Raw genomic sequence first — 13835 nt, forward strand, 5'->3', positions numbered from 1 at the left:
GGAGAGAATTGGTGCTTAGAATCAACAGAGAGGTCAGCAATTCTGTCAATAATGAAAATTGAAACAAGCAGAATTAATAAATGCTACTTCATATTATCAAAGGTTAACAGTATTCTTCCTTAACACCAAGTAATCAGGGATTCTACTGGATGTAATTATTACATAGAACCGAGAATGTGGTTGAGAAAATAGAAAAAAAGATGTGCCAAAAATGTATTCATCAAGATATTATTAGAACAAAAATCATTGGTATGAAGTTTTATTCAGTGCAAATCTAAACCATGAATGTCAGCAAAGTCCTAAATTTGATGATTATTCAAATTTATCATCAATTAAATTTTGATGTTCTATTCCAGGAAGATAGACGTGTGACGTGCTGATTGATGTTGGTGTCCCGGTTTAGGAATGGAAAACAACCAGAGAGCAGCTACACATTGATGTACATCAGGTGCTGCTAGAAGTTAAATGTTTCTTTAAAATATGCATTTATAGCAACTGCTCTGTTCAATGGTGTGTAATTGCTTTGTGGTAAATTCTGCCAGAAGTTGCTTGCCTGTGGGGAGTGAGCACATAATAAAAATGCTGTTTTGGCACATTGTAAGTTCCTTTGTTTAATAAAGTACTTGGTTTAATTTACCCACTATATTCCTATGGCTTAGTGAGTGATTGAGAGGAAGATACAGGGGATATATGATTCAACTAAAGGAACAGTATCATGCATGACTATGACAGCTGGTGCTCCTTTGACCTTCCTATGGTCATGGTGCTGATGGAACAGTTGAATTATTGGATTGATAATCCTGGTTTAATGATCCAAAGAGCCGAGTTCAAATCCAACTGTGGAAATTGAATTAATTTAACAATCTGGAATTTTATTAAAAAAAAGACTGGTAATGACACTAAACCAAGCCTCCTCTCATCCATTAATGCCTAATAGGTGAAGAAATCTAAGCACTGGAGTAAGTCGGTAGGTCAGGCAATATCTCTGGAGGACATGGATAGGCAACGTTTCAGGTCTTTTCCAGACTTCGGAAGTAATGTCCCGGCCTGAAATGTCACCTATTCATGTACTCCAGAGATTAGGCTTGAACAGCTGTTTACTCCAGTAGTTTAATTTACTTTTGTTTAGAGATACTGTGCTGAAACAGGCCCTTCGGCCCACCTAGTCCGTGCCGACCAACGATCCCCATGCACCAGCACTATCCGACACATTAGGGACAATTTACAAATTTTACCGAAGCCGATTTACCTACGAACCTGTATGTCTTTGGAGTGTGGGAGGAAACCGGAGCACCCAAAGAAAAGCCACACGGTCACAGGGAGAACATACAAACTCCGTATAGACAGCACCCGTAGTCAGGATCGAACCCTGGTCTCTGACGCTGTAAGGCAGCAATTCGACTGCTGGTTAACCATGCCGCCCAGTACTTTGTGTTTTACTCAAGATTCCAGCATCTGCAGTGTCTCGTGTCTCCACGTAAGTAAATCTGCTGTCCCCACCTGAACGGGACTGTATGTGATTCCAAATCCATAAATGCATTGGAATTGACATAGCAAGCTATTCATTTGCCAAACCACTACAATTAAGGATGCCTGGATCCTGAAGAAACGGTTAAAAAGAACCCAAAACTTTGCAAAGCTTTATGTTGGAGGACACACAGCATAAAACTGCCATGTAGAAAAGAGTTAAGTAGGATGAGGAAGGAAAGAGAAGTGAAAATCACTTTCAACAGTGTTTTCAACGCTGCAATCCAATAGAAAACCATATGTTACATTTCAAGAATTATCCCAAACATTTAGCAAGTTTACCTCTCCGGCATTTATACAAACACATTTGTTTTTGCACAATACTGCTATGGCAGATATCAAGGTGGCATGGAATTAAAAAAAAGAAGCTAAATTTGCCCCAAATGTGAAGACTGGTCAATCAAGTGATCCTTGCGAATACAAAACAACAATTCTGTTCTTTGTAGAAAAAGAAGCAGAATGGAAGCCAAGACAATTTTAATGTAGAGGAGAGTTGACAGAAAATAAAACCTGCTCATTGGAGATGGAACAGGTTCCAATTATATTTTGTGCCCGTGTTTCTCATGTAGACTATCAAGCCTTGTGCCCAGCAACCATCATCTACCATTATAGATGCAAGGTCAATGGTGTGAACAAATCAAATTTAGCATTCCCATGTTTGAATAGACACCGGTCTATAGGCCTATATCCTTCTGTAATTAAAATCATTTATATAATGTTGTTAACTGCTAGTCTGGGGAGTAATTCATATGCACATGCAAAAAAATATTTTAGGTCAGAAATAGTGTCTAAAATTGTATGTGGGTGGAATGATAGCCTTTGGTGCACTCTGTAATTAGACACTGCACAGTACTCATCATGTAATCTGAAAACATGTAATACAAAATCTGCAGAACTGATCCTCTTCACATTTGTGCAGAAAAAATGTGTGCAGCATAGAAAAATAACACAAATCCTTGCAAATTGTTGTATTGTTATATTGGCCTTTTTAAGGAGATGACGAGTACAATGAAGAACACATTTTCGTCTCTTTACTATTGTATAAAGGAGAGTTATATTTCAGAAATTATATATATCATTGTTGATCGTCACTCTTTCAAAATGATTGGAGACATGCTTCTTAAGCTTTATATGCTAATTTTACTTCGGAGTCACGTGAGTGACTTCGTGAAGAAGCCCGCCCCAGGACGCATTGCGGCATTACGTTTCAGCATGCAAAGCGGCAGCCGGGAGTCAGGGCTCCCGAAGAAACGAGAAAAAATTTAAGTTTAGGTAAGTACTTACCTTTACTGTTACAGCCCCTTTGCGTCTGCTTGTTTCCCGCAGGGCGTGCAAGCGGCCCCCTTGGACTCCGGGAGGAGTTTTCCGTTCGAGGGAGGGGAGGAAAGATGCTACTAGGGAGAGAGAGCGCCGGCGGACCATGAATGGGAGCTGTGCCGGTGCCGGTAAACTCTCCACAGGGGCGACATCAAGAGCGCAGGAGACGGCGCTAGCACTGCGTTGTGGTCCCCCTCAGTCCTCGCTCGCTCGCGAGTACTGTCCAGGTGAGGCAGGCAGGCGGGCGGGAGGAGGCTTCCGACATTTGCGGAGCCGTTAGGGGGACCCACTGTGCAGTGCTGGCGTGGAGTGCGCTGCAGCCCGAGTGCAGGTGAGCAGCAGCCCGAGTGCAGAGTCAGCCAGAATTGCTAGATAGAGCGAGGACCGCTAATCAGCGCCCCGCTCCCGACTCTGCACCAAGCCGTCAGCATCAGCTGCGGGCTTGGGGGGGGGAAATGCTGCACCTGCCCGCAGGACGAAAGGACGTCGTTGGGCAGCAAACAGGGGTGGACCGCTTAGCGGGCGGTCCGCAAACCCGACACCGCGACCGAGCCAGCCCGCTAGCACCTGAGCAGCGGGCTGGATGTGTGTAAAACCCGGCGGTGGAGCTGACATCGGACTGGGACGTCTCTCCACCCAGGAGGGGGAGAGACAGCCGCCTGAGCTGCAGGAGCGGCTCTTGGGCATTGGAAAGGTGAGTTTGCAGTTGTGTTTTATTACAGATTTCAGGAACACAACGCAAAAAACTCGCAAAGAGAAACTGCCCCGCTCCAACTCTACCAGCGGGGCAGCAACCGGCGGCAGCGTCGCTCGCAGAGCGGTTTTTCGCTATCCCTGAGACCGAGCCAAGCCAGTCTCGCCAGAGCCTGCACGGCGGACTGGGAAAGCGGCCAGGAAGCCAAACGGCCGGTCGTCTCCGATTCGTCGGAGGGGGACATGTCTCTACCAAAGCAGAGAGAGACAGCCGTCTGAGCTGCACTTAGCAGCTCCTAGAGGAGAAGGTCCACCGGGAACAGCAGCGCTCCCTGCGAGACAGGACAGGCACCTCCTCCATAGTGTCGTTCAGGCACTGCCCTTTGCTACCCTCATACCACGGGTTGGAGCAGGAGGCTAGCATTGGTGACCAGGGCAGGGCTGGTCTGCAAATGGGGCAGGCGGACAAAATCGGGAGTATGCATGAGGTGCAGGATCAGGAACAGCTGTTGGGTGTCGTGGACCGCTTCGTAGCAACCCCACGGGCTGGAGCATCGCCGGAGCCAAAACAATGGCAGCCAGCAAGAATATACAGCACCAGAGAACTATGAGGCCCTTAAGGGGAATAAGCCTAAAACAGCAAAATCTGGAAGTTGTGGGGGCCCTTATGCGGGCATAAAAACTCAAGCTACAGCGGATCCGAAGGCTCCTGATGTCAGGTATCACAGCCTATGCTTGTTCTGTGGAGATAACGAGATCAACACATGCCACCAGAAAGTGCTGGTATTAAGGTGTACCACGATTCGAACTAAATAATCTCTGAAGGGAAATACAACACCTGCCCTCAATCTCAAAGATGCAGGCTTGAGCAAAGCCCAGCAGCGGAGGCAGACTCACTGCTATTTGGGAAAGATCTGAACAAAAAGCTGAAGGAGATCGAAGAGGTATCAAAAACCTTCGGCATCATGAGGGCAGGCCAAGGGACGAGCAAACCACGACTTTCGATACCCTAACAGCAGCACCTCACGGCATCCACCAGTCTATGTCTAGAATATGGGACTGGTGAAAGCTTGGGGCCGCACTATCCCCAAAGATCTTTTAGATCAGGGCCCGCCGCGGACCCCCTGGAAAATGCGCCCCCCCCCAACGTCGCCAGCACATCCTCAGAACAAAACCACTCATAAAACAGAAAACACAAAACCGCCAATAACCATGGAGGTAGGTGGGTCTGGTTCCTACCAGCATATAGAGCGCTTTCTTGGACTATCTTGGCTTTCATATTAATTCAGTCCACGTAACTATAAGGATGCCAAGAGACAACATAGTTGAATTGGCACAAACAAGCACAAAGTAATGGTCAAACTACCAACTACTCGACAAATAACAGAGTAATTGGGGAAAAAATGGTACCATTTCTGTCTACATCATTCAGATGTTAGTATCAAAAACAACATATAGGTTGTCATTGAGCATCTCATGAACTTACCCACTGAAGTAATATCAGAAAGACAGTGGTGGGGTTACCACTTATACTGGGCATTAATTATCTAAAAAATGTTCGGGTGAATTTTATGAGTTTTAAAGCACTTGCATGTATGGGTATAAATAGACTACACTATGGAGGTGGCCTATATTAACCATATGGCAGCATAAAGTCGGTATCATATGAGAAGTTGGTCAAACCAATTTGGCAATGGTATATCCATAGATGTATTTGACTATCAACAACTTACCTGGGCGGTAAGCAAGATACAGTGACAGACACCAGGTCACATAATATTAAGGACTACATCAATTAGATGTTTTCATATAAAGTTAACAAAACTATTAAGCTATATGATGCAACAGATATTAATGCATTTCATTGTCGCTGTACTGTACACTGACAATGACAATAAAAATGGAATGTGAAACTGATATCGATTATTTGCATTAACGCTATATCACCAGGTGTTCGGGGATGTCCTATGTATGTCGCGGGGGGAAACCAGACCCTGGGCCAGTGGAATCCTCATTAAAAAATTTCTCTGGGACAGATAGTTCCAGCAGAAAGATCGTCAGCTATATATATTAACTTTTCTGACCTATAGGTCATGTTGCCATTCAAGAATGTATTTATAATATTGATAGACAAATGCGTTCACGCTGCATTGGTGAAATTAATTCTATGTATTTTTCCCTTCTGCCTCACCAATCGAGAACAACGCACAGTACAAAAGGATTCTGCTTCAGGTATTTGATAGTACCTGACGGACTTACGCAGCCCTTGTTTCACTTCACGCCATGACATGGCTGTTGAAACTTGGATGGTGTTTTCCAGTACCCAGAATTATTAATAATCGGAGCCGGGCACAAATCAACTGTGCCATGAGAAAATAAGCTCCTGAGCTGCAGATTCTGCGCAAGCCTCTGGGACTGGGATTGTTATACTGAACAATCGACACCATGTCAGCATCCTTTTGAACATCCACTGGACTACAACACTTGTCCAGCATCAAGAGAAGTACTGCAAGGATACAGGGAAAACCTACTCATTCGATACAGGTACTACGAACTGGAATTCCTGGAGAACCTTCATCATGATGAAGGATTCGGCTACAGTGCCATCAACACAGCTAGAATTGCCCTGCCTGTTCTTTTTCAAAACAGCTACAGGACAACAGGCCATGGGGTCACTGGCTGGTGGTAAAGTTGAAGGGTATTAAAACTCTAAACCCCTAGACTAGGTACACCTATATATGGGATGTCACAGTGGTTAACCATACTTCAGGGGATCCCACCAGCCAGAGCCCTAAACCTGAACCTTCTATGCACTAAAAACATATGTTGAAGGCACATGGAGCAGCACAGAGGGTCCAGTCACTACTCCTATTTTCAACTGGACACCATGCTCACAGCTTCAGACCAGATCTCTATCATTTGTCCAGGGAATGGTCAAACCAGACCAGGAACACCTTATCCAGTCATAAAACCCGGGCTACCCGCCAGAAAACACGGTATGTGCCAAGACCCTATTACCTTACATAGACACAACCTAATTATGCAAGGGAGATGAAAAGCCTTGTGGGTTGGTCACAAAACACCTTGTGGTCGGGTAACAAGCCTTTTTTGAAATGGCTCAAGCAAGTTAAAGCTCCTGGGATAAAACTAACATGTATAAAGTTGTCATCCCACAGGAGAAGCTTCCACGTCAACGGCAAAAGAATGGACGTGCCTGTAAACCACATCCTGGCTACAGCAGAATAGTGGGGGTAAAACGTTCAGAGAAATAAATTATTATAAACTGTTGACAAAACCTGTTTTTATTTGCAGGAAAGATTCCAATCTGCAAATATTCAAATTAGCCAAGGGGAGCATTTAAAATTCTTCAGTGTTATTGTAAAAATACCATTGGTTTTTTCTATAAACAGAATCATTGGTTGATTATGATAACACGCTTCCTCCCTCAAAGGCTTCGGCAGCGAGTGATATAAAGCTGTTACACGGTTTGAAATCACAGAGCTTTGAAATCTTCACGAAGTCACTCACGTGACTCCGAAGTAAAATAGTAAGATTAAACGAGAACTTACCAGTTTGAAGTTTGATCTGTATTTTATGAGGAGTTACGATGAGGGATTACGTGCCCTCCGCTCCCACCCTCATTACATGGATCAAACTGATAATTGATGTCTCTTTATTCTTTACTATGTTACTTCAAATACGTGTCTGTCTGTGATTCCACACCGCTGCTTTGAAGTTATGCCGCAATGCGTCCTGGGGCGGACTTCTTCACGTAATCCCTCATCGTAACTCCTCATAAAATACAGATCAAACTTCAAACTGGTAAGTTTTCGTTTAATCTTACTAATATATACCTTAACATACATATTTAAACTTTATTGCTGCCTTTCAAGTCAAGTCAAGTATCCTTTATTGTCATTCAGACCTTTCAGTCTGAACGAAATTTCGTGCCTTGCAGTCATAACATAGAATAAAATAACAACACACACAATAAACACAGATTTAACATCCACCACAGTGAGTCTACCAGGCCCTCCTCACTGTGATGGAAGGCAAAAGTCTTAAAGTCCTTGTCTCTTCCCTCCTTGTTCTCCCTCTGTGTTGAGGAGATCCAGGTTTCCGATGTTGTGACCCCGCCGGGTGATGGTAATTAAGTCCCGCGGCTGAATCCGAGCTCCGCGAACGGGCCAGTTCAAACTCCGTGGCCCGGGGCAGTCGAAGCTGCTGAAGCTGCCGCCCTCCAGTCCAGCGGACGAAGCTGTTGTTGCGGGAGCTCCGGAAAAACAGGTCACCAACCTGGGGCCTGCAAGCTCCCGACGATGTAGTCTACTGGCCCGCGGCCGAGGTCGGGTTGCTGCCGCCACAGCCCCGAAGTCGGCCAGCCTCACGTTGGTAAGCCCTGGCTGGCTCTGCCTCCGGAGCCTCGAGGTCGGTCCCAGTTGGAGGCCGTCAGCTCCGCCATTAGACCTCAGCACAGACGGAGATGGAGACGGGGTATACAACAAGAAAAGGTCGCATCCCCCCGAAGGAAGAGACTAAAACAAGTTTCTCCCACCCCCCCCCACACATACACAACTAAAATAAACCGAAATAAATCAGATTCAGATTCAAACTTTATTGTCATTGTGCAGTGTACAGTACAGAGACAATGAAATGCAGTTAGCATCTCCCTAGAAGAGCGACATGGAATATGAGCAATAAATACATATATTTACGTGCATACTGTCAGAGTAGTGCAATTATTTATTTATTTTCTGTGGGAGGAGTGTCCGGGGGGGGGGGGGTGATTGGCAATCACCAAGGTACAGTGTTGAGTAGTGTAACAGCCGCAGGGAAGAAGCTGTTCCTGGACCTGCTGGGCCAGCAACGGAGGGACCTGTAGCGCCTCCCGGATGGTAGGAGGGTAAACAGTCAGTGGTAGGGGTAAGAGCAGTCCTTGACGATGCTGAGCGCCCTCCGCAGACAACGCTTGCTTTGGACAGACTCAATGCAGGGGAGTGAGGAACCGGTGATGCGTTGGGAAATTTTCACCACCCTCTGCAGTGTTTCCCGGTCGGAGACAGAGCAGTTGCCATACCATACTGTGATACAGTTGGTAAGGATGCTCTCAATGGTGCAGCGGTAGAAGTTCACCAGAATCTGAGGAGAAAGATGGACCTTCTTTAGTCTCCTCAGGAAGAAGTCCTGAGGAAACTGTAGCAACGGGCCAAAAATAAACCAAAAAAAGAAAAGACAAACAGACCTCAGGCCAGCCGCAGCTACTTGGGCAGTGCCGCCACTTCCGGAAATACATACATTAGAAAATATTCAAAGATTTGAGACCAAAGATGCAAAATTAACTGGAAAGTCAAACCAACTTCAGACATCTTTAACAGTAACCAGTTATAAACCTGCATAGTTTTACCCATGTTAAATTTGATATTAGGTGTTATTACAGTACAGTAAGTAGCCACAAGACAGGATTTGCAAGGATGCAATTTGGGCATTACAAAGGCATTTAGCGACATTCAGCATGGGATCAGGCCCTTCCACTCAACTCGTCCATGCTGACCAACACGCCCCATCTACACTAATCCCATATGCCCGCATTTCACTTATATCCCTCTATACCTTTCCTATCCATGTACCTGTCCAAACGCCTTCTAAAAGTTATCTTACCTGCCTCAACTACCTCCTCTGCCAACTCGTTCCATAAACCTACCACCTCCGATGTGCAAAAGTTGACCCTCAAGTTCCTATTAAATATTTTCCCTCTCACCTTAAATGTATGTCCTCTGGTTCTTGATTCCCCTACTCTGGGTAAAAGATTATGTGCATTCACCCTATCTATTCCTCTCAAGTTTTTATACACTATAAGATCACCCTCAGCCTTCTGCACTCCAAGGAATAAAGTCCTACCTGGCCCAATCATTCTCTTTAGCTCAAGCCATTGAGTCCTTGCAACATCCTCAGAAATATTCTCTGCACTCTTTCCAGCTTAATAACACTCTTTCTGTAGCAAAACTGACCAAAACTGGTCCAACACGGGTGACCAAAACTGAACGCAATACTCCAACTGCCTCCCATCGCATTGTACAACTGTAACATAACATCCCAACTTCTATATACCCTGATTGAAGAAGACAAATGTCCCAAAAGCCTTCTTGATCATCCTTTTTACCTGTTTTCAGTGAAATATGTACCTGTACTCCGGGATCCCTCTGCTCCTCCGGACCCCGTTTCAAATTTTGGATTGTGCCATATTTTTAAACATTCCAACAACAACTTTTGTTCCTTCTGTTCAGGCATCTTAGTCCTAATCTAATAAATTGTCTGCGGAAGGTATATCACATTAGTGTACCTGATTCATTTAAGTTCTTCAATTTATATGTGTCGTATTGTGCATCATTGCACAAAAGCATCTGTTGACTACTTAGCTCGTGATCTGGAGTCTTACCTGCACTTAACAGTTACATCAACTACTTTACCCCCAAGTCTTTTGTGAAAATGCAAATTCCATGATGTGTTTTATATGATTTCACAAGCAGACTGTTTGAACAGTTTCCCAGCGCAAAAGTCTAGCCTTGGCCTTTGGTCACTTAGAACAAAGGCCACCTGTTTTATGAGAGTAATATATAGTTTCAACAGACATGCTTAACAGTGTATAAGTTTTCAGCAGTCGAAAGCACAGGCTAAAAGAATTGATATCACTCAAATCTGTTCCCCTCAATAGGAGTGGTTCAGAATTACAAGATGTAAGTTAATTCCTTAATTGTTTTAATTCATCAATCGGTTCCATGTAATTGAGCACCTATATGCAGACGAAGGGTTTATTTTAATTTGTATTTTTTAACCATTTTAACAATTAAGAATAGTTTTAATGATGAGGGACCGAAATAAATTTAGATTCAGCACATGTAAAAATGTGCACTGACCATTGTCCCCTCATTCCTCTTTAGCATTAAGTCAGAGTTTACCAACAGTTCACCCCGCTATCAAAAAAATCCATACTAAACATGGCCATTTGGCAAGGAATGTTCTACTTAGAATGTGTCCAACCAATCCATGTGGCCTGCAATCATACCCAGCTTGTTTTTGTCTAGCAAGTAAAGCCATGTATTATCTTTCGAGAGTGTAATCTGAAAAGAAACAGCTGGTAAAACACGACTCTGATGGTCATTAGAGTTGCCAGATATGGACATGAAAAAAACAAGGAAAAAGGTGAAACAGCCAGAGTGACTTAGAACATTCAGTTGTTCAGTCATTTGGAACTGACTAATGTTTAAACCACTCGGATTTAAAAAATCTAACAACAATATCTGATGCATGAAAGCTACAAACACTCACAATGCAGATTCCAGAATCATGAAGGCATTCCGCTGAATGTCCGTGGCAGTCGCAAGGCAGACACACTCCATTATCTGTGCTGTAGAAACCTGCAGGGCAATTCTGAAAAAGAGCAGGTAACTGGATTCAGATTTCATTGAATAGAATAGCCCATATCAAACTCAAGTATATTAAAAAAATCCTAGCCTGGGAACAACCAAATAAACTGTTCAAAAGCTCAATATATCCAAAGCAATTTTCAACGTATTCGCTTTTGAACCTTAATGACTACTTTGTACAAATTAGTCATTTTTATTAATAGTATTTCAAATTAACAAAGGAATACAGAATAATATTTATCTTTTCACAAATATTGAACACTTTTGGGGAATAAATTGAATTAATTGTGTAAAGTTGACACTTGCAAAAAACAAAAGAAAACATACAATATTCATTCACATACAATATACACAAAATTACCTAAAGTATAAAAAATCAGGATCTTTAAAAATATATGTGACATAGTGTTACTACAAAGCCAATATTTATTTGTCCTTCCCCAAAATTTCATTTCAGAAGATGCGATGATTCCACATTCCCTTTGGGAGGATGGTCTTGAGCTATCATTAACTTGTATTATCTGTACAGTGAAGATACTTCCACAGTGTTGTTACTTAAGGCACTCCGGTAATTTGATCTAACAATAATGAAGGAAAGACAATATACTTGCATATCACAAAGGTCTGTGAAAAAGAGGGAAAAGTACAGGTTGTAGTGTTTCAATATGCCTGTTATCATTCTTCTGTTATGACATCAAAATAGTGGTATTGCATTAAGCAACTGAAGAACCCCTGGATAGTGAAATTAATTTTATAGTTAGTGTGCTTGGAAGTATTTATGGTTGTGGATGGACTGTACAGCAAATGGGCTTCTTTGTTTTTTTTTAGAGATCCAGTGTGAAAACAGGCCCTTCGCCCCTCCAACAATCACCCCATGCACTAGTTCTATCTTGCACTTTCGTGACAATTCACAGAAGCCAATTAATCTACAAATCTGCACGTCTTTGGCGTGTGGAAGGGAACCTGAGCACCCGGAGAAAACCCACGTGGTCACAGGGACAACGTGTAAACTCCATACTAACAGCACCCATAGACAGGATTGAACCTGGGTTTCTGGCACTGTAAGGTACTAACTCTACTGCTGTGCCACTGTGCTGCCCAAACGCTGTGCCACTGTGCCGCCCAATATCTTGAGCAATGTTCATTTTTTTAAGTCATGTTGGATGCGCTCATCCAGACAAGTGGAGAATGTTCCATCACATTCCCAGCTGGGACCTTGCAAAATGATCGGAACAACATGGGGTGTTGTGAAACGAGCCACTCACCACAGAATATCCAGCCTGCGATCTGCTCTTTCAGCCACAGTATTTATCTGACTGGTCTGGATAATAACATCAAGATGGTGAAGTTGAGAATATCTGTGCCAGGAATATGATGGAAGGACAATGGTAGCTGGTTATTCTGTCTTGTTGGAGATGGGGATTGGTTGGTACTGTAGCGTGAATTGTGCTTTTTTAAAAAGTCAGACATCTAGAACACATAATCAATATGTAACCATTCTAAAACTATTGTCTCAAACTATTTTTTATCTTGATGTAATATATTGTGTCCTTGTATTAATCGGTCAATGCATTGAGTATAAAAGTTGGGGGAAGTCATGCAGTAGTATAAATATTTGGTTAGGCCACATTTGGAATATTGTGCATATTTCTGATGACCACAATTATACAAAGGATGTTAAAATATTTGGAGAGGGTGCAGAAGAATTTCACCAGGCTGCTGCCTAGGTTGCATAGTTTTAATTCTATAGAGAGGTTGGACAAACTCGGATTGATTTCTGTGGATCATCAAAAACTGAGGGGCGGCTTGATAGAAGTATATATGATGAAAGGCATAGATAGAGTAGACAGTCAAAGTTTTCTTCCCAGGATGGATATGTCAAATGGCAAAGGTGAGAGGGAGAAAATGTAAAGGAGATTTGTGGCAAAAGGGTGAGAGGGTGAAAGTTTAAGAGGGGGTTGTGAGGCAAGTCTTTTTTTACACAAGAGGGTGGAAAGTGTTAACATGCCTGTAAAGGGAGGGGGGATACAATAGCAATGTTTAAGGTGAACACGTGGGCAGAATATATAGAAGGATACAGGCTCTGGCAGATAGGATTAGTTTTAATTTAGCATCATGGTCAGTGCAGCCATGGTAAGTCAAAGAACCTGTTCCTGTGTTGTATTTTTCTATGTTTCTATGACATTGTCATTCTTTTCTTCATTTTGTCAAAATAAATGGTCAATGGGAAATCTACATTCCCTGAACAAAGTGGTATTCTGATGACTACTATGTAAAATTCTCAACAAAATATCTGAGTCAGCCCTTAAAATCCTACAACAATCAAGATTCAGCCAATGAAGCCCATCAACAGTAGCAGCAGAGTAAATGGTCTGCATGGCATTATATCCATCTCAAGCATTCAATGGAGCAGCTCTTACAACTTTTTATTTAATGATGGTGTTTGAGTGAATAAAAATACTGTACATGGTAGTAAGTTGTGGATTTAGTCCTCGATGCATTAAAATATGATTCCACAAGTTTAAAATGTGTCCACAAGGTAACTGGAACTTTTAAGGGAACCAAAGAATTAGTTTAGTTTAGTTTAGAGATACAGCGTGGAAACAGGCCCTTTAGCCCACCGGGTCTGTGCCGACCAGCGATCCCCACACACCATCACTATCTTACACACACTGGGGACAATTTACAATTATACCAAGCCAATTAACCTACATACCTGTATTTCTTTGGAGTGCAGGAAGAAACCAAAGATTCCGGAGAAAATCCACACAGGTCACGTGGAGAACGTACAAAATCTGTACAGACAGCACCCATGGTCAGAATCGAACCTGAGTCTTTTGCGCTCTAAGGCATCACCTCTACAGCTGTGCTACT

At 43.1% G+C, this 13835-nt stretch overlaps 1 protein-coding gene across 1 annotated transcript in view; it reads right to left on the minus strand.

The window, feature by feature from the left end:
* The window catches only part of lama4 (laminin, alpha 4), a 124748-nt gene that overhangs the window by 100862 nt on the left and 10051 nt on the right, over window positions 1-13835 (minus strand). Inside the window, exon 2 of the mRNA XM_055635767.1 lies at window positions 10864-10965. Within this exon, the coding sequence (XP_055491742.1) occupies window positions 10864-10965 (102 nt within the window). The remainder of the gene's footprint in view (window positions 1-10863; window positions 10966-13835) is intronic.

Source organism: Leucoraja erinacea, chromosome 5, assembly GCF_028641065.1.
Source record: "Leucoraja erinacea ecotype New England chromosome 5, Leri_hhj_1, whole genome shotgun sequence".
Lineage (NCBI taxonomy): Eukaryota > Metazoa > Chordata > Chondrichthyes > Rajiformes > Rajidae > Leucoraja > Leucoraja erinaceus.